The sequence below is a fragment of the Natator depressus genome, chromosome 7 (assembly GCF_965152275.1).
Source record: "Natator depressus isolate rNatDep1 chromosome 7, rNatDep2.hap1, whole genome shotgun sequence".
Classification (NCBI taxonomy): domain Eukaryota; kingdom Metazoa; phylum Chordata; order Testudines; family Cheloniidae; genus Natator; species Natator depressus.
In genome coordinates, this window is record NC_134240.1 from 60,273,594 (window position 1) to 60,295,425 (window position 21,832).

The 21,832-nt window shown below is 42.7% G+C and overlaps 1 protein-coding gene across 10 annotated transcripts in view; it reads right to left on the reverse strand.

Moving 5' to 3' along the window:
• ERLIN1 (ER lipid raft associated 1) overlaps nt 1-21,832 on the reverse strand; it is a 59,958-nt gene that overhangs the window by 22,600 nt on the left and 15,526 nt on the right. For 5 of the 10 annotated variants that reach the window (XM_074958615.1, XM_074958619.1, XM_074958617.1 and 2 more), the window contains exons 2-4: nt 20,998-21,121; nt 8,664-8,745; nt 7,199-7,245 (exon numbers count right to left, since the gene is read on the reverse strand). In XM_074958615.1, the coding sequence (XP_074814716.1) occupies nt 7,199-7,245; nt 8,664-8,745; nt 20,998-21,121 (253 nt within the window). Of the gene's footprint in view, nt 1-7,198; nt 7,246-8,663; nt 8,746-20,997; nt 21,122-21,832 lie in introns of those variants that run through there. The other 5 variants (XM_074958622.1, XM_074958621.1, XM_074958623.1 and 2 more) reach the window with 2 other exon arrangements.

Consider the following 21,832-nt stretch of genomic DNA (forward strand, 5'->3'; position numbering starts at 1 on the left):
TGTGTTAAAGCCTACGTGAACCCGGAGCAATGGACAAACTGTTGGTAAGCAAGAAGAAGGGGAGGAAAGGCCTTGAGAAGAAAGGAAGTTGTAAAAATTTTATCTAGATAGAGACTAGAAATAAGGGTGCACTCGAAGGGTAAACTCTTAAAAGGGTTCATTGCTAATACCTGCCTGACCATGCTGGAGCTGACCAATACGGGTCTAAGCATCCCTGGGTTTATCCCATTTAAGTATCTTGATCAAATGTGTATAAATGGTTTTGTTACTGTTTGGATGTAATAAATTGGTTATTAGGCAGCTTTTTAGACACGTTTAGAGCAACTGTACCATTTGGCTTTTGGATTGTTTGTAGCAACCAGGGACACAGCCATTTCAACTGTGTTAACTCAGGACTAGTGATAGAGAAAGCTTATGCGTCCAGCGTACTGACTAGAGTTGAAAAGCAGTCTACTTTCTCCCTATGAAAACCAATTTTTGCTGTGTGGTGGGCCCTGACACATTTCAGATATCTGGTGGGGTTGAGATGCATAAAAATGTACAGTGCTCATCATCCTCTACAGTGTCTTCTGTCTGGTAAAATTAAAAATAGTACAGTGTCTAGTCCTAGACTGACACTGTGGTTTCTGCTGCTGGAAGAGCACCAAACTGAAGTGTGTCCTCTTAAACAATCCTCACCTTTGCCAGCAGAACTATTCATTGACGGTAATCCATACAAGTGTCCTGGTGAAATTCCCTCTCATGAGGAGCCCCTAACCCTTTTATCCACGTGCAGTACATAAGTTTAAATTCCGAAGGGCTGCACCCTGAGGGTCTGACAATATATGCTAATGGGTCGCCCTAATATCAAAAGGGACCCATCACAGAATTTATGGTTTGGGCTCTCTCGGTTCAGGATGAACCTGTGCAATGCAGATGTAGTTCAAACACTGTACACTGTGTTGGCTGCTGTATCAGAAGCATTATCGCTCAGTAATAAAGGACAAGTACCAGCTAGTGTAATATGTTCAGACTGTAAGGGTCTGTGATGCCTTAACAACAACAACCACCTTCCTTGATTTAGTACAAATTCATTTTGCAGTGCAGATTACAAGCCTTTATGCTATCAAGCCCTTTTGTCGTATGTATGGGAACTAGCAGGTAAATGGGCTAACTCGGTGGTATATGTGGTTAAAGTAAAAGCTCATACCAGACATGGGGAAGTGAACAAGAAAAACAGAGTGAATGAAGGTGCTGATAGCCAGGCTTTGGTGTGGTCCCATCCCCAATTATCCAGTTCTTGCCGTTACCATTCGAGCACAAGCAAAAACCACTGATTTAGTAACATTGCAAGAATCTGATCCAGAGATATTTGCTCATACACAAAAAATAATGCTTGGGGAGTTAAATGGTAAAACACTCTTTACCAGGGAAAGTTCCACCACAACCCCTTAAAAGGGAAATGTTAAGACTGGTGCATGATGTGCCATCAATGGCCCACCAAAATGCTGATACCACTTATCAGTGACTAATTAAGGCAGCCTGGTGGCCCTATTGTAAAAAAAAAAAAAAAAAATAGATGTAAAAATTCATGTTAACAATTGCCTGGTTTGTGCTAAAAGCAATCCACCAGGGAAAAAACAAAACATGGATTTATCCAGACACAGCAACAGGGGCAGGTTCATGCCAAAATGAGGGCATACTTTAACAAACCAGCCCAAGGTGTAGATTGGCAAGTTGGGGACAGAGTGATGGTGCAGTGAACACTCGAGGGAAAAACAACAAACAAAAATGTTTCCGGCACCAAAAAGGGGGGCCTACTATAAAATACAAAAAGCCAACCCTGCAGTTTATCGGGTATGAATAGAAGCAAGATCTAAAAACAAGGATTGATGACGAGATGCTACTCAGCTAAAAGTTGTTCAAAGGTTCCCACTAAGGGAGCACCAGAAATTGTGTTTTGATTTTTCAGTCTGTAGGAATTGTATGGAGAAGCTGGTGTAATCATGCATAAGAAGTCTTGGTGCACAGAGAACACAACTTAAAACACAGAAACAACAATCCAAAGTGACAGCCAGAAGCCCAATTCAGTTATGGTGCAAAATAAATGATGCCGGTGTATCAAGTACAATTCTGCAAGTGGCCTTGCGGAAAAGTGAAATCGTGGCGATTGTGTAAGAAACAACAATCAGCATCAATCCCTGTTTAGGAAATGGTAACTTGAATTTTCCATATGTGAATGCTAGGCATAAGCAACATTATACATGTTTTGTGTTTCCTGTAAAATTTAATCAAATAAGGGCTTATTTCTACCCTTCCTGATTCTCAAAAGGGCACATATCAATAAGGGTAGCACAAATACTGTACATTGGGGGGGTGGGGGAAAAAAAAAAGAAAACCTCAAAATGCTCTAAGGTGGAGGTAGGACCTAGTAATGAATGGGAATTAAGGTCCCTTAAAGAACTGCTATGCAACGATGTTCAATTTACATATGTACCTGTGTTGTTGAATTTGACTTTGTTGCAGCTGCCAAAAGGGTTATGTCTGCCAGGGCTTGGCCACTTGAATGGTAAAATGATAGAGGACTATTAGAAAGGCTTTCTTGACAGAAATGTAGAGGAAAAGGCACTTGAATCAATTCAAAGGCAAAACTGATGGAGTCTATCCACCAGTGCTGTACAGGGTGGTTTCAAGCTGGAATCAGCTGGACCTCGTGGGAACACAAACTAGCATTCCAACACAAGCTGGCTGTGGACCCGTTGAGTCCAATGAATGAGCACAGCAAAGAACATATTAAGAACTTTGGAATGTATATAATATGCATGACTTAGTTAATTTGTTTAAGGAAGTACAGCATAAGGTAGATGAAACAGATAACCAAACTAATAAAGATCAAAGCAGGCCAATAGTCAGGGCCATAACATAATGTGTGTACGGAGAAATATGCACCAGACAAAAATCGAGGCCATCCTCACTCATATAGAGCAAGGTAAATTGCCCTCTTATTACCACAGAGAAATTAAAAACTTGGTATAGTACTCTTTATCCCACTCATACTATCCCATCCAATAACTGCAGAACACCACGTTCAAACCATTATTAGAGTACTACCACTGGGAGTACTGGAAGGCACTAACCCATAAGGTTTTAAAAGAGTTTGTTTCTCCTCAAATACCGTTTCAAGATAATGACAAGGTCTGGTAAGCCTTGGACTTGTTCTGTTGCTCACAAGTGGGGGACACCTACATCGGCAGCAGCTGTAAAGTCTTACAGACACAGTTGCCAGCATGCAGACTCACTCTGGGGGAGCCATCTCCAATCTGCACAATATAGTTGAGACGCTGAGGAACTGGTGAAGTGGAATGGTAAATATTGTGTGGGGGCTGGAAATAAACCACTTCTAGTGTGGACCCAGAGTGTTATTTCAAGTGGCCAATGTTTTGTTTCATAATAAAATCCACTGTAACTGAAATACAGGCTGAATTCGGATTCCAAGAGGACGCTATGAAAGCAGTACTCAAGTGTGGGCATCCTAGTCTTCCTTTGAGCCTGGATCTTAAAATATTAATAGCCAAGAATAGGAAATTCAGGAGTTAACTAGCCCCTGGTGGTGGAACAAGCACAAAGTTGATTATATCCATGGTAACTACTGTCATTTAAAGCTAGGGTAGTTAACCATATAAATTGTGGTAACTGAAACTGATTTTGTAGCGTCAAGTTTAACGGTTATGTAAGATGTTGCAAAATCATAAAAGGTATGTTTAAAATGCTTAATGTAGTAAAACCCACATAGCATGTAGGTTTTTAAGGCAGAGAATGTAGGATAAATACAAAAACTAAAGAATTAGGGTTAGCTTGAATTTAGTTAAGGAAATAGATGTGTTGTAAAGAAAGGCCCTGACTAGCAAGTAGAAGGAAGGAAATAATGAGTCATAAGGCCAGAAGGAATGAAGGAAGGATGATGTCTGGTTCAAAGAATAACTAATGAGATAAGGAGAAGTTCTAAAAAGAAGGCCTCTGACCGATGGGGGTGATTGCAGATTGTTTTACATAAAACTAAGAATCTTTCTTAAAGTGAGCCAACATGGCCTTTCCCAATCCACACAGCAGTGTTAAAGCCAATGGAAACAGAGGGGCAATGGACAAATTGTTGATCAGCAAGGAGGGGAGGAAAGGCCTTGGGAAGAAAGGAAGTTGTAAATCTTATCTGGATGAAGACTGGAAATAAGAATCAACTGTCTTAAATGGGTTTTTAGCTAAAATTAGTAATTGGGAATGACATCACTTATTTGTTGAAGGGAAAAGAAGTAAACTCTTAAAGGGTTCATTGCTAATACCTGCTTGACCATGCTGGAGCCAGCCAATACAGGTCTAAGCACCCCAGGGTTTAGCCCGTTTGTAAGTATCTTGATCAAACGTTTATAAATGTTTTGTTACTGTTGGATGTAGTACATTGATTATTTAGGCTTTTTAAGGAATGTTTAGAGAAATTGTATACGTGGCCCTTGGATTTAATACAGGAATTTATGGTTAAATTAGTGCCATGGTAACACCCTACATAAATAATATTAATTCCAACAGATGAGGGTTTAAAAACCTCCCCTGGAAGCCTATTCCAGAGTTTAACTACCCTTATACTGAGAATGTTTTTCTTAAATATCTAAACTAAATCTCCCTCGCTAAAGATTAAGCACATTACTTCTTGTCCTACCTTCACTAGACATGGAGAACAACTGATCAGAGTCCTCTTTATGACAACAGCCGCCCTTAACATATCTGAAGATTGTTATAGGTTCCCCCTGCTCCCCCGGTCATCTTTTCTCAAGATGAAACATGCCCACTTTTTTTTAAACCTTTTGTAACAGGTCAGGTTTTCTAAACCTTTTATCATTTTTGTTGCTCTTCTCTGGACTTTCCAATTTGTCCACATCTTTCCTAAAGCGTGGAGCCCAGAAATGGGGACAGTACTCCAGCTGAGGCCTCACCAGTGCCGAGTGGACCGGGACAATTACCTTCCATGTCTTACATACAACACTCCTGTTAATACACCCCAGAAAATCAGTCTTTTTTCGCACCTGCCTCAGCTTGCTGACTCATTCAATTTGTAATCCACTATAGCCCCTAGATCCTTTTCAGCAGTACTACCACTTAAGTAGCTATTCCCCATTTTGTAGATGTGCGTTTGATTTTTCCTCCTTAAGTGAAGCACTTTGCACTTATTTTTATTGGATTTCATCTTGTTGAATTCAGTCCAATTTCTCCAATTTGTCAAGGTCATCATAAATGCTAAACCTTTCCTCCAAAGTGCTTGCAACCCCCTCCCCTCAGCTTGGTGTCATCTGCAGATTTTATAAGCATATTCTCCATTCCATTATCCAAGTAGTTAATGAGAATACTGACTACTACTGCACCCAGGACCGATCCTTGTGGTGCCCCACCAGATACACCCTCCCAGTTTGACAGCAAATCACTGATAACTACTCTGCATACGGTCTTTCAACCAGTTTTGTACCCTTATAGTAACTGTTTATGAGACTGAACCAAAAGCCTTACTAAAATGAAGATATATCACATCTACTCCTTCCCCACTCTGCACTAGGCCAGTAACCCTGTCAAAGGAGTCAAGTAAGTTGCTTTGGCATGATTTTGTTTTTGACAAATCTATGCTGGCTACAGGCAGTCCCTGGTATATGTCTCCCCCTTATCCGTTGTTTCACATATCCATCGCTCATCCATGGAGGAACATGTTCCGATTCACATCGGTCCCAATCCACAATACTGCAAACGATGGATATGCGGACAGACGTGAATCGGAACACGTTCCCCTACTGACTAGCGATGGATATGCGAAACAAAGGATAAGGGGGAAGTGTATACATCCAGCCCCCCTCTCCCCCCAATCCTGGCTCTGCTCCTGCCCCAGCACTTGCCCCACACCACCCACCTGGGTGCGGGGGCTTGCCCAGCTCTGGCACTCCAGCCGGGCGGAGTGGGAGAAGCCCCTGCATCCAGCTCCCCGGCAGGAGTGCCGGGCAGAGTGGGAGAAGCCCCCGCGCCCCAACCCCACTCCTGCCCATGCCACTGCTGTACCAGCGGGTGCCTAGTATACATCATTTTGGTATATGTGGCCCTTTTCAAGAACACAACCCCAACATATACCAGGGACCTCCTGTATTCCTTATTGTTTTCTAGATACTTTCAAACTGATTGCTTAGTTTGTTCCAGTACCTTTTCAGGTATCAAAGTTAGGCTGATTGGTCTATAACTCAAGAAAGAGGGGTTTCATTTTGTGGCACGATCTCGTTAACTGACCCACAGAAATAGGTGGAATATTACTGACTTATGCCATAAAATATATAAGATGTGCAATACAGCTAGGTTAATGTTTCAGAAGAAACTTTCAGTTCTAGAATTTTTCAGACCCAAGAGGTTGATTTTGCAACATTAACAATGCATGAACACGTGTATAAATAAAGCACTTTGGAATACTCTGTGAAGATAAGCACTGCACACACAAAGCATTGTTACTGCTGCTTTAACTAATGCTTAGACAGCACTTGGATATTTAAATGCTATTGAAGTGCTAAACTTTACTTAGAAGGTTTGTATCTTGTACAATATTCATCTGCTCTTTTACTTCAGAGAAAGTTTCTGACCACCCAGACTAACAATTAGTCTGTGATGAACCAGATCCTGGCTTTTTGTCAGGGTTCATTTCAGGTGGTGGGACTACATTCCAAATGTGCAAGCCCAATCCAAGGGGATGCTGTTCTTATTTCCCTGGGATAGCATGGAAATCAGTGGTTGGCCTTCTATCATTAGAGAGCAAATTCCAAACTAAAAGCACTAAGAGGTTGGCTAAGGGAAAGAATGAGTGATGGAGGATCAGATAACAGGAGAAAAGTAAAACAAGAGAGTCAGACAAGAACACACGCTGGAGAAAGTGGCACAGATAACTGCAGAAAGTCAGTTCTGGCCCCAGCAGGGAGCAATGTAAGAGCAATCTTTACTATTCCCACCCATATCCACTCTTTACAGACAAACACGCTGAACAGGCTTTATGCCAGATCAACCCCCCCTCAAAAGCTACTCAAAGGCCTCTGCCCATAATTCTCAGCCCCCAGGCCTGAGTGCCTCAGAGTGAATTAGCCGCAAGTTGAGAATTAGACTGACCACATTGGCTTGCCACATCCAGGAAGAACATACAGGAGCAACATACCTCGTCCCACAAGGCACGTTTTTTACTTCATCAGTTTGCAATGTTGTCTGAAACAAGAGACATGTAATCAGGGCTCACAGAGAAACCAGGCACTTACCAGTCAACAGCCAAGCCCTAGACAGGCCCTCGCAGAGCTTTCTAGTCCAGTTCAGGCCATGCTCTCAGTGGAAGCTCAGCACTCATGCTCTGTAATTGTTGCTGAGAAGAGGGGGATGCACAAGGACAGGAGTAGCCAACCTGTGGCTCCAGAGCCACATGCAGCTCTTCAGAAGTTAATGTGCAGCTCCTTGTATAGGCACCAACTCCGGGGCTGGAGCTACAGGTGCCAACTTTCCAATGTACCGGGGGGTGCCCACTGCTCAACCCCTGGTTCTGCCACAGGCCCTGCCCCCACTCCACCCCTTCCTGCCCCCTCCCCTGAGCCTGCCATGCCCCCCTCGCTCCTCCCCACCCCCCACATGCCACAGAACAGCCGATCGGGAGGTGCGGGGAGGGAGGGGAGGTGGGAGGCGCTGGGAGCGGGGTGCAGTTGATAGGGGGCTGCTGATGTATTACTATGGCTCTTTGGCAATGTACACTGGTAAATTCTGGCTCACTTCTCAGGCTTGCCACCCCTGCACTAGGAGGAGCACCGCTCTTCAAGCTGTTGGGGCTGCTATAGGCAGGGAGCAGAAGGAACTTCTCTGGCATCCACTCCAGGGTGATGGTTGAGGAAAAAGGGGATGGTGCAGGGAACTCCATTCTCTTTCCCCCTTCCTCTCCTTCCCTCAGTGCCCAAAAGGATTGCAGCTCCCTGCCTGGCAAATGGCAAACGGCAAACTGAACACTTGAAGACCCAAGCATTGGGAGGACACATGGTGTCAGCAGCGGAAATGTCCCAAGGCAGGAGCCTCAGGGTCAGCGAGTAGCTTTTTGTTTGTGCCAGTGAAGAGCTCCCACTGGAAACACAGCATGGAGCCAACATTTATTTGCAGTGCAGGGTGTTTCCACACTATATGCTCTCAGGAAGCCACCAGCATCTCTAGCCACAGTAAAGTAGATTAATTCATTCAGCCCTTCCAAACTCACTGTAGTGGTAACAATTCAGGGGAGGGCAAAGCACAACAAAAGGCAATAGAGCAAATGTAGTTCATTGTGATTTACTAAGTAGTGCACAGCCACCATGTGCAGTGGGGCCTGGCCTCTTGCAGCAGAATGGATCATTGCATTCTGGGACCTGCAGCTGCTACAGGCCATGCTGCATACTGGAATCTGTAGTACTATGGGTACACCAGGGGTTGCACCCCAACATCAGAAAGGAGGGTGGCTAATATCTGATCAGTGTGCCAAACTAGTGTGCTCTTATGCTACTAAGAACTGGCTAACATGGCCTTTATTTAGGCAAAATTCCAGCTCCACTGTCATATCTGACAGATACTCCATACAACCCCACCCTATTCCAGCTCCCCTGTGAGAAGTTACTAACCTGCACTGATTTGAAGGTGGTAATGAATGGGAGCATGATGTGATAGCCTGGTCCACTTGGGCTGGTTAATAATGCACCACCCCTGTGAAGAGACAAATGGGTCAGTTCTCAAGAAGCTGAAGAAGTAGATGTACTGACTCTTCCAGACCTCTGGTAAGTGTTCAAAGTACTGACAGACATGGCCATGAGCTTCTACAGGTCAATAAGTCACAACAGCTCAGATAAGCTCTACTAGCCTGCTGGTTACCATGACTGACAATGGGAGGGTGAGAATGATTATTTTGCTCACCCACCAAAAACAAGTCACTTGCCCAGGCAAATCAAATTTGACAGGGCTCCATTAATATACAGCGTTACAGAAACATATGGTAAAGAAAATATATTTGTGACCTAACAGGTCACTGGACTACAGAGCAAGCTATTCAATGCAGACTAAATACAAAAAGTTTCCCAGGAATTATTGATTTCATCAGCTCTTTTATGGGGTACTAGTACTAGATAACATTTGCCCTGTACCTGCTGTGTTCAGTTTGCCAGCTTCATGCCAGCGACGGACAAAAAAATGCAGCTTCCAATTTGACAAGAGGGGTATTCCTGCTAAGCCTTTTCCAGTAACACAACCCTGTACAAACCTTCAGTAGTACCCAAGCTAGAATTTAGAATAAACCAAGGCTGCTAACAGAGCTCTGGAAAACACTATTTTACACATACATCAAATCACAACTTTCAGTATCCTCCTCCTCCTTCCACATTAACGTCCCACAGAGGAGTGCATATTAACCCAAAGGCTTTGCTAAGAGACTGGCACTGTGGACAGCACCATTCATAATCAACGGATCTCTAAGTGACCAGGAAAAAGAAAACGAGTACTTGTGGCACCTTAGAGACTAACAGATTTATTTGAGCATAAGTGACCAGTGGATTCTGGTAATGCAGGGGCTGTGGAGGGCACTCTATGCCTTGCAATAAACTCATACCTACCCTGAGGTGTTAGAACCAATATTACAGAAACATGGAGAGCTACTCTCTATATGGTCTAGTGGGGAAGATCTATTTAAATCACCAATATTAATCATGATTTAAATCAGCAAGCAGGAAACTTTGATTTAAATAATTAATTTTAATAGCGTTTTGCATTTGTACTTTTAGTTATTTTCTTAAAAAAGGCTGATTCTCATTGGTTGGTAACCACTAAAACACACTGATCTGCAACTAAACACAGTATTTACAATAAATTTGATACTTCTATTTGCTAATCAGGAGGATATACTATTAGGTAACTATTTAGCTTAGAGGAAAAATTAAGAATCTGAATATGTTTAAGAAATGTATCTTTCATCATTTTCTTTTTTACTAGATTAATGACAGGCTCTGTTTGGATGAAAATTCAAAATCAGTTAATGCACAAAACCAGCATTTTAAATTTTCAGTTAAACAAAACTACCTTGAATGTGCAGGATACATAAGAAAAGTTAATCAAAACATGTCTTGCATTTAAAACTGATCTATTAAACAAAAGGAAGTATCTGCAGTAAGTGAACTGACCAGATGGTCTTCGGTCACTATGCCTTTCAAGACTTTAGACCCAGTACATCTCGTTTCTCACACCTAGATCTTATTCAGAGATTGGAAAAAAAAAAACAAGCTATCCTTTTTCAAATCCCAGTTAGTCTCAAATGCTGAATGAGCTAGTCATTGAACTGAACGAGCTGAATGAACTGAAATGAAGAAAATATTTTCTCTGCACCTGTAGTAGATGTTTCTGTTGTCAGAAGATAGTTTAGCACTTCAGCAAACTCTGGTTCCAGGTGCTTAGCCAGTGACTTTCACCAATTCAGTGGTGTCACTTTCTTTAAAACTTGGCAACAAGTATGTACTGCTTAATATTTTTATTTAATTTAGAGTTATTTTAATAGATTTTTAGTTTAAGTCTTAGCATAGGTTGTCACTTTTGAACTAGGTTTATTTTTTTTAATTAAACCTATGGAAAATAGAAGAATTCAATTTATATAAATTCAATTTTTGTTTTAAAGAAACATCTAGACCACTGCTATCATGAACAAATGTGTGAAGGCAAAGAAGCACTGCACACCAAAATGAAATTGGGATTTGAAGCGGATATGAGTGTGCGCTGGAAGCCTCCATCCCCCCACCCGTCCGCAAGCTACAGTGAGGTGGCACACAGTGGAATGAAGTTTTAACTAACTGAACTTTGTAAAAAACCCACTCCTGAAATTTACTTGCTGACCCATTTTGCACATCATTCTGTGAGAACACAAGTACCATAGGAAACAAAGAGATGCCTAATAATTGTGATGTTGCAGTTGCATTCTGAGGCTGTTCCCAGGGCAACAGAGGAAAGAATTACATTATTAGTTAAAACTTATTTTTGTGCTGAATCCAGCCAGGTTTTAGAGGCTATGTCTACACTACACAGCTTTTAGCGACTTGGTTGTGTCGCTACAGCCGTGCCACTAAAAGTTGTGCAGTGTAGCCGCTGTTTGTCGGCTCTCCTGCTGACAAAAAACTTACAGCGTAGCCGCTGTTTGTCAGGAGTCGGGAAGAGCCTACCAAGCAAGGAGACAGTTGTTTCAGGATAATTAGTTTACTTCTTAAATTGTGCAAGCTATAAAAAGGATCATGGCTAAAGATGGATCCCAATGAGAAGTAACAGATTACATCAAAAAGTATTAATTCAGTCAAATTATCAAGGGGTTGCTAATTACTTTTCCAATGAAAGCATGCTAATAATGTTGGTATCAGAACTGCGGAACTGTACCATCTGTTTATGCAGAGCACAATCCCACATTCAGCTCTTTTCTTGCTGCCTACATTTCTTCCACCTTACACAACCGATCTACCAGCTTCCCAAGGTGCACTTACAATACAACAGAGCTTGACCATAACAGAAAATTCTGCTTCCCTTTCTCCTGGGCATAATGCAAGACTCATTTACTCTCCTCAGTCCGTTACGAGCGGCTGGAGAAGAAGCATCAAACTCTGAATATGTGGGGCAAGGGAGGAGGAAATGTCAGAGGGATGGTGAATAATAGAGAATATTATACAAATCAATGGTGTGGCCTCGTGCGGACACTGTATAGCACTGGTCACCCCTCATCTCCAAGAAGATGCTACAGAACTAGAGGGGTTTCACAGATGAGTGACAAGAGTGATCAAGGGCCCAGAAAAAGACTCTTGTATGAAGAAAGATTGCAAAGACTGGGACTGTTACTTTGAAAAGGAGACCAATAAGAGGGGGTGTCAAACATACAGCTAAGCGTAGCATAAAATCCCTCCTTTACCTGTAAAGGGTTAAGAAGCTCAGATAGCCGGTGTCAGGGTTCCTTCCCCACTCTGAACTCTAGGGTACAGATGTGGGGACCCGCATGCAAGACCCCCTAAGCTTATTCTTACCAGCTTAGGTTAAAAACTTCCCCAAGGTACACACTTTGCCTTGGCCTTGAACAGCATGCTGCCACCACCAAGCGTTTTAAACAAAGAACAGGGAAAGAGACCATTTGGACACGTCTTTCCCCCAAAATATCCCCCCAAGCCCTACACCACTTTCCTGGGGAAGGCCTGACAATAATTCTTACCAATTTGTACAGGTGAACACAGACCCAAACCCTTGGATCTTAAGGGCAATGAAAAAGCAATCAGGATCTTAAAAGAAGAATTTTAATTAAAGAAAAGGTAAAAGAATCACCTCTGTAAAATCAGGATGGAAAATACTTTACAGGGTATTCAGATTCAAAACACAGAGGATCCCCCTCTGGGCAAAACCTTAAAGTTTCAGAAAACAGGAATAAGCCTCCCTCTTAACACAGGGAAAATTCACATAAAACAAAAGATGAACTAATCCGCCTTGCCTGGCTTACCTATACTGGTTGCAATACTGGAGACTTGGATTAGGATGAGTTGGAGAAGGATTTCTGTCTGGCCTCTCTCAGTCCCAAGAGAGAACATACATGTAAACAAAGAGCACAAACAGAAGCTGTCCCGTCCCCCCCCCCCACACACACACACGATTTGAAAGTATCTTGTTCCCTTATTGGTCCTTTGGGTCAGGTGCCAGTCAGGTTAGCTGAGCTTCTTAACCCTTTACAGGTAACAGGATGCTGCCTCTGGCCAGAAGGGATTTTATAGCATTGTATACAGAAAGGTGGTTACCCTTCCCTTTATATTTATGACAGCCGGGTTGGCACCTGACCAAAAGGACCAATAAGGGGAGAAGTTACTTTCAAATCTGTGGGGGAAGGTTTTTGTTTTAGGCTTGTGTATTCTCTCCGGAGACAAAGAGAGAGAGAGACCAAGCAAGTAATCTAGCCCCTACTGAATGATACATCTAAACTTACAGACATAGTAAGTAATAGCAAGAACATGCATTAGAGTATCTTTTGTTTTAGCTTGTAAATTTTCCCTAGGCTAAGAGGAAGGTTTATTCCTGGTTTTTTTTGTAACTTTAAAGTTTTGCCTAGAGGGGAATCCTCTGTGTTTTGAATCTGATTACCCTGTAAAATTACCTTCCATCCTGATTTTACAGAGGTGCTTCTTCTATTTTGTTTTTATAATAAAGTTCTGTTTTTAAGAACCTGATTGGTTTTTAGGGTCCAGTCTGTGCTCACCTTGTTTACCTATCTGGTTGGTAGATTATTCTCAAGCCTCCCCAGGAAAGAGGGTGAAGTGGCTTGGGGGGATATTTTAGGGAAACAAACTCCAAGTGGTCCTTTTCCTGAATCTTTGTCTAACTCACTTGGTGGTGGCAGCAGTACCCATCCAAAGACAAGGATGGATTTGTGCCTTGGGGAAGTTTTTAACATCAGCTGGTAGAAATAAGCTTAGGGGGTCTTTCATGCGGGTCCCCACATCTGTACCCTAGAATTCAGAGTGGGGAGGGAACCCTGACAGGGGGCATGACAGAAGTATCTTAAATGATGACTGCTCAGGGAGATTGGAAATATCTGTTCTCCTTGTCTCAACACAAGAACAAGGGAACGTGCAGCGTAAATAAAGGTGGAAAATTCAAAATGAACAAAAAAGGGCCTTATCATACAATGCATGATTAAACTGTAGAACTCACTGCCACATGAAGTAGTTGAAGCCATGAATTTAACAAGATTAAAAAAAGGATGGAACATTTATATCCCATTTATTCTTGGGATAAGAAGAATGTCCAGAGTTAGCACAGTTAATGACAACAAACATTGTGGCAGGGATATTAAACCTATTGCTTCAGGACTTAAGCCAATCTCTAACTATTAGAAACCAGGATGAAAACTAATGTGGCGGCAGATTATTATACATCCGCTACTGAAGGCTCTTACACCTTCCACTGAAACACCTGTGCTTGCCCCGTCAGACACAGGAGACCAGGCTAGATGAGTCTAGGGTCTGATCCCATATGGCAACGCCTATGTATAACCACCACATGTTATAGGCCAGTGGTTCTCAACCTGTGGCCCACAGGCTGTTTGCGGCCCAATCAGCACAGAGCTGGGGCCCATGTGACATCGTCAGGGCCATACAGGTAGTATTGGATGTGGCCCACAACACATTATGGGCCGCATATATGGCCCACAACTGTAAATAGGTTGAGAACCACGGTTATAGGGAGAAACAATGAGAGCGACAGCTGGATCCTTTTAATAAGGATGTGTGTTGTCATCAAAACTGCACTGTCTCCATCTGCTGGATGGGAAGAACTAGAACCCCTACTTTTGGACTGGCAAGGAAGAATGAAGAGTAAGTGTGCCAAAGCTTGAAGTTCTCTCCATGGTCCTCAGTGTTTTATCACTATGTGTGCTCTATTCAAAGGAAGAGGTATTAAATCAAATTTGCAGGGTCCTTGGCAGAACTTTAGGTACAATTAATACCTAGAGAACAGCCTGGGGCAATAAACTGCCAAGGAGGGCGGGAGACACAGGGGACTATCCATAGTACCAAGCATGGACTGATAGTCAGGTGACAAGAGTAATAAGATAAAACTGAGGGAAAAAAGCCCAGCCTGAATTATCCCAAATGGTTCATGACAGCGAGAGCTGAAGTATTAACTATAGAATCATCTCTTAAGCAAGTGGCAGGAGCCCCGCCACTTGGGTCACTGGAAGCTAGAATGGAGAAAGCCCTGAAGGGAATAATCCAGCACAGGCTTTGCGAACAGGATATAGAAAGCGCTGAGTTCTCTCCCTAATTTCTACCCTTCCATTCGTAGAAACTGCTTCCAAAACGTGAGGACTATATCAAAAAACTTTCACACACAGGTTTGAGATAAAAAGTCCCAGAATGTTTTAAACCAAGCAGTGGCAGACTTATAACACATTACACAACCACAGACAGTGTCCACACCATCATTTAAGGGCTTCAGCTCCCACAAACCCAATCATGGCAAATATTTCCCTACTGGGTCTGTTTATGCAAATTGTGTACATGTATATAGTTTCCCACATCTTAAATCTCCTACATCAAGGCATGAGGTCTTAGGACACATTCTAAAACCAGAGTTTCCTCCAAATGAGAAACAGATGCATCAAACATTTTGACCACAGATAAAATTATGCTTTAGACAGGAGAAATACTGGCCCCAGTTTAATACAGGATTGGCCCAGATGAAATCCCATTTGGATAACTCATGAAGTATATGACCCCTGATCACCTGACAACATGAGCAGAAAGGACAAGCATAAAGCAGATGCCATAAGTATTATCAACTTAATGAATACAGCAGCTAGTGATAACTTCTACAGTTAGGGCTACAAAGCAGCTTCCTTTAAAAATAGCCAGATTTAACTTTTAGAATTCCTGAAGGATTTATTCTTGGGGTTGAACACTCCCATGGCCAGTCTCTGCCAAAAGGTGACATTTTTAGAAAGATTGGTAAAACTGCTGAGCCATTTAAGAGTGGAGAGATTAGAAAAAAATATTTTTCCTACTCAAAAAAGCCCCCAAAAAACCTGACTACACTCATTGTGGGGGAAGTCAGAAGAAACCTCAAAACAGCTGAACTTTGAAACTTCTAATTTGACAAAGAGAGGTCATCTCAGTCCAAAAAAAATTATTTTAAATGAAGTTAGGAACATTTGAAAAGATTTAAAAATGTATGAAAATTGAAGATGCGCAGCAGAACATTATCAGGTGTGTGCTGTGTGATGAGCCACACGGGGAGTTAAGGAACAGTCAGATTTGACCTTTGCATTTTGCAGGGGCTGCAAAAAGCCCTTCAATTCTTCACTAATCTCTCCCAACACAACAGATGTTTTGTCCACTGTGCGCAGCATGTAATAACTGAGGGTCAAGGTGATTTTTCACAGATGTTAGGGCCAGAAGGAACCATTAGATCATCTAGTCTGACTTCCTGGGTATCACAGACCAGAGAATCTCACCCAATCAAAGGAACTGTTCTTCCCGACTACATACGTGAACACTTTAGCACCCAATACCCTGTGGTGGAACTAGAGCATCTTTTTTACAGAGACATCCAGTCTTACTTTAAAGACTCCAAGGGTACATCTACACTGCAATTAAGCACCCACAGCAGGCCTGTGTCAGCTGACTTGGGCTCACAGGACTCATGCTGTGGGTCTGTTAATTTAGCACAGACGTTCAGGGACCCTCCCCTCTTGTGGGATCCCAGAGCCTGGGCTCGAGCCCAAGCCTTAATGTCTACACCATAATTAAACAGCCCCATAGCTTGAGCCCTGTGAGCCAGAGTCATCTGACACAGGCCAGCTGTGGGGTTTTAATTGCAGTGCAGACATACCCCAAGTGATGATGAATTCATCATTGTGCTTGCTGACCTGGGAAATACCCCAATTTATTTAATGGAAAAGGGACGGTTCCAAGGGCAGCATAGCCCAGATCTTATATTTCCTGCTTGTCTGATTAGGGTGCAGTTCAATATGCCATTTGCATATGTTAAAGTGTAAAGCAAAACCTGCAGGGTGAGCACCATGGCCAAGTTAAGGAGGCTATGGGATTTCGCTTCTGCATTCCATAAATGCTGGGGAATGTAACAATTACACTGCCATTGATTTCTGCATTTAGTACTCTTTGGACTGGGGGCTCCAAACAGTGTCCTGGGTCACCCACATCTTAGAAGAGAGATTGTCTGCTGGACATCTCTTCTCAACCACAATCACATAAAATCTCTGTGGTATCTACAGCAATTGTTTATGTGGAAAAATAAAATAGGAAAATAATGTACATTTAACTTACGTTAGAGTTAATTTAGCAACTGGAAACAAATAGGACGATATTAAACAGCAGCTACTAAGGTTAGACCATTTTAAATCAGCAGGTCCACATAACACGCATCTCAACATTTTAAGAGTTGGCTAAGGAGCTCGCTGGACCATTAATGTTGGTTTTTAATAAATCTTGGAATACTGGGAAAGTTCTGGAAGAAAGTTAATGTACCAGTATTCAAAAAGTAAACAGGATAATCCGGGTAATTATAGGCCTAGCAGTCTGGTATTGATCCCAGGCAAGATAACGTAGCTGCTAATACAGCACCCAATTAATAAAGAATTAAAGGAGAGCAATATAATTGGCAGGGTAGGTTCTATCCATGTACATCACACTGGGAACAGGCATTCACCCTTCAACAGATCATTGAAAAAACTACTGCATGGCAAAAACCCACCTTAATCAACTTTCTCGTCTTCAAGAAAACATCCAACAGGGTTCACAGAGATCCTGATGTTCACAGAGACACAGATGCGCAGTAAGACTGGTGATAACACACACCCTTGTCTAACTCCAGTCACAATACTGAACCTCTCACCTAGGCCTGTAACCAATCTTCTTAGCATGTGGGCAACAAGCAGCATGGTGGACAGAATATAATGGATTAGTGGAGATGAGTTACAAGACCTTGACTTTACAGGCAGCATAGCTTTACTAAGTATGTCACAGAACAGAACGATTGCCCTTCGTTTTGATGCCCTCTGTGGCAGAACAGGAAGCCAAAAAAAAAAAAGTACTGAAAGTAAAAGCAGAGAAAACCAAGACTATGAAGGTAGGAAACTGGACAACAAATGCAGAAGTGGAGGGAAAAGAAATCTAACAGATAGAAAAGTTCTGCTAGCTGGGGACAGTGATGACATTTTCAGGTGGCTGTAATAAACATTTATATGAGATTAGGAAAAGCAAACATCATTTTTGGAAGGAGGAACGTCTGATCACACAGAGATCTGCACAAACTAAAGGTCAGATTATACCGTGCAACTGTAAGGATCACGCTGCTATACGGAGCAGAGACTTGGCCGATAACAGTAGCTAACAAAAAGAGAGATTGGAGGATGTCCATTCCAGAAGGCTGAAAAGGACACTGAACGATTCACACAAGAGTAAGAGGGCTGACAGAGCAGAAAGATGTTAGAAAATAGAACCAAAGGGAAAAAAGTTCAGGTGGTTGGGACATGTATACTGTATGGACAATAGGAGGCATGCTCAGCAAGCACTGAATTGGGTACTTGTGGTAAGAAAGAGAAAGTGAGTAAGGCCAATGAAGAATCGGCAGAAGACAGTGATAGAGGAAAATGAATGTGTTGGCATTGCCTGGGAAGAAACGCCACAACTAGCAAGTTACCATAATCAGTGGAGGAACTGGACTTGCCTGATGTGTCTGTAGCACAGAAGGAACTAAGGTCAAGGAATATAATTAATACCAATCAACATGAGTGTATGGAAAATAGATCCTGTCAAACTGATTTTTTTTTTTTTTTTACTTGGTTGCACAAGACGTTTTGATTATAAACTAGAAGGTAAAAATTAACATGGCACATTAAATGATGACTAAACGATCGCTCTCAAAATGCAATTGTAAATGGGGAATCATCACTGAGTGGGAGTGTTTTTAGTGGGGTCCTGCAGAGATTGGTTGTTGGCCCTATGCTATTTAATATTTTTATCAATGACCTGGAAGACAACAAATCACTGATAAAGGTTGCAGATGACACAAAAATTGGGGGAGTGAAAAACGACAAAGAGAACAGGTCATTGATTCAGAGTGAGCCGCACTGCCTAGTAAGCAAGCAACATGCATTTTAATGGAGACATATGTAAAAGCATACATCCTGGAAGTAAGGATGTCGGCCATAATCTATCCTGGGAAGCAGTGACTGAAAAAGATTTTTTGGGGGAAGGGAGGTAGACAATGAGTTCCCAGTACAATACTGAGGTCAAATGGGGTAACGTGACCCTTTGATGTATAAACAGGGAAATCTCAAGCAGCAGTAGAGCGGTTATTTTACCTCTGTATTTGGTACTGGTATGACCAATGCTGGAATACTGTGTCCAATTCAAGACAGATGTTCATAAATTGATTCACGGAAGAGCCACAAGAATGACTTAAGGATTAGAAAACATGCCTTTATAGTGATGGACTCAAGGAACACAATCTATTTAGCTTAACAAAAAGAAGGTTAAGGGATGACTTGATTACAGTCTATAACTATATTGAGAACAAATATTAATAACAGACGCCTCAATCTAACAGAGAAAGGTCAAATATGATCCAATAAAGGCAAAAAAATTTTAACAGTGAGGGTAATTAACCATTCAAACAATTTACCAAGAGTCATGGTGGATTCTCCATAACTGATCATTTTTAAATCACGATTGGATTTTTTTCCCTAAAAGCTCTGCTCTAGGAATTATTTTGGGGGGGAAGTTCTCTGGCCTGTGTTATACAGGAGATCATAATGGTCTCTTCTGGCCTTGGAATCTATGAATAGGAGGAGCCAATGGCCTGCCTGCAAGAAGTCCACAGACCAGTCTGGGGAGCTCTGCTCTAGGTAGTTTACCAGCAGCCAGTACGCATGGGAGGTTCAGCAACCGGCTAGACTGTGACCGAGGTAACTTGTTTCCTTCATTCCCTATTCTTAAATATCAGCAGGATCAATTAGACCATCAGATTAAGGTCTTGCTTACACTGGACTTTTTACACCAGTGTTGCTGCCTTAGGGGCATCTGTGTTCAGTGTGGGATGTGCCTGCTGTGTGGGTCATGGTCCCAGTGCACGACACACATTGAGTATAGCTAGAAACCTAGGACAGACAAGACCTGTGGCAAACTGGCATGAATAGGGCAGTGGTAATTCATACTCAGTTAAAAACTTGGGCAAAAAACAACTTGCGTAGACTCAAACTTGGGACCATCATGATCATCTAGTTTGACCTCCTGCACATGGCAGGCCACAGCACCTCATCCACCGACTCCTGTAACAGACCCCTAACCTCTGGCTGAGTTACTGAAGTCCTCAAACCATGATTTAAAGACTTCAAGTTAAGAGAATCCACCATTTACACTAGTTTAAACCTACAAGTGACCTGTGCCCTATGCTGCAGAGAAAGGCAAAAATCCATCAGGGTCTCTGACAATCTGACCTGGGGGAAAAAATCCTTCCCAATTGCAAATATGGCAATCAGACCCTGAGCACGTGGGCAAGACCCACCAGCCAGACACCTGGGAAAGAATTCTCTGTAGTAACTCAGAGCTAGCGCTCCATCAGCAGCCATTGGAGCTATTTGCTGCTAAAAGTCAGATTGGCTACGTGCCATTGTAGGCAGTCCCATCATACCACCCCCTCCATAAACTTATCAAGTTCAGTCTTCAAGCCAGTTAGGTTTTTTGCCCCAACTGCTCCCTTTTGACAGAGTTGGGAGCTGGCCTCCTAAAGTGGAAGGTGGGGACTAGGCACACAGAGCAGCGGGGAAGGGCTCTAAGCCAGAGCGCTGGGCAAGGACCAGGTACCCAAAGAAGGGTAAGGAGTTCAGGATCAGGCGCCCAGAGGTTCAGGAAAGGTCTGCATGGTGGGAGCTGGAAAGCAAGCATACAGAGGTGCAGGAAGGAGTGGGGAGTCAGATCAGGTGCACAGGGATACAGGAAGGACTCTCGGTAGAGGGGGATGCGAGGGACTTGGGGACTAGGCACACAGTGGTATAGGAAGAGTGGGAGTTGTGAAGCAAGCATACAGGGATATGCGAAAGGCTCTGGGTACTGGGGGAGGGAGTTGGGGAGCTAGAGCCTCTGTCTGTATGCATTTAAAGCTGAATTTTAACGCCGTAATTGTTTCATGCACACTAGGATGACAGGGGAGTTCAAAATCCAAACAGACCAGAAAACATTTTTATAATATCTCATGATTATTAGACTGTCATAATTTTTTACCTCTTTAGTCAGCAATAATGGCCCTCCTGCCCATCCTGAGATGGGTCCCAGACACAGAACATGGAGCAGGGCAAACTCTTACACAAGACCTTCCTTGGATGAACCATAACGGAAAGAATTAAACCCAGAATGTTGAGAACCTTGGATGTGCTCATTGGAATAGTACCTGTAATACACTGCCAGGTGGCCCTCATCAACTTTGTGAATGGAGGAGTAGAGGAGGAGAACCAGGACTCCTGCAGCAGCTGCTACTACCGCCCCAGGCTGGGCCATAGTCATACTAACGTCATCTGTGGGAACAAAACACATGGTCATCCACCAATGTTGCTGTCAGTGAATGAAAATCCCTCCCTAACCCCTCTCTCGCCTATGGATTTTTCTTACTAGCAGAAGCTCCCAAACCTTTTTATAATGCAGACCACAACTTCAGAGAACATTTTAGACACATCTCTCCCATTCTCGATCACAAACCATTTCCATTCCTGCTCAGAATTGCACGACAATCCTATACTTACATGGATAATATTTGGAGAGTACTGTATATATTTTAAACTTCATTTAATTGTGGTTTGTCAGCTGGAAATCAAGAGAAGGAGCTAGTACCATGTGGCTGACCAGTACTCCACAGACCCACCTACAAGGGCTTTGCCCACTCAGTTGTATTAAGATGTCTCAACTCAGAGGCACAAGCTTTCTTAGCACCATCCAGCTAAATGAATTGTTTCAAGACCTTGTGTACAACATCTAAAATTCAAGAGAAATTGCAACACATATTTGTAATCTGCATCCTAGGACACAGCAGCACCAAAAGGCAGAAGGCTGCTCTGCAGCTGCCTCCTCTGTCGAGCCACTCAGGTCAGAAGCTAGGAAGGAGGAGGAGTAGTAGTATTTTCAGTGCTGCTCCTCTAGTCAGTCACAAGATTTTGAGGTTTTTTAACCCTTGTTCTTTGACGGGGTGGGCAATGGAGACATTTTCTCCATCCCTGAACAGAAATTAAGGG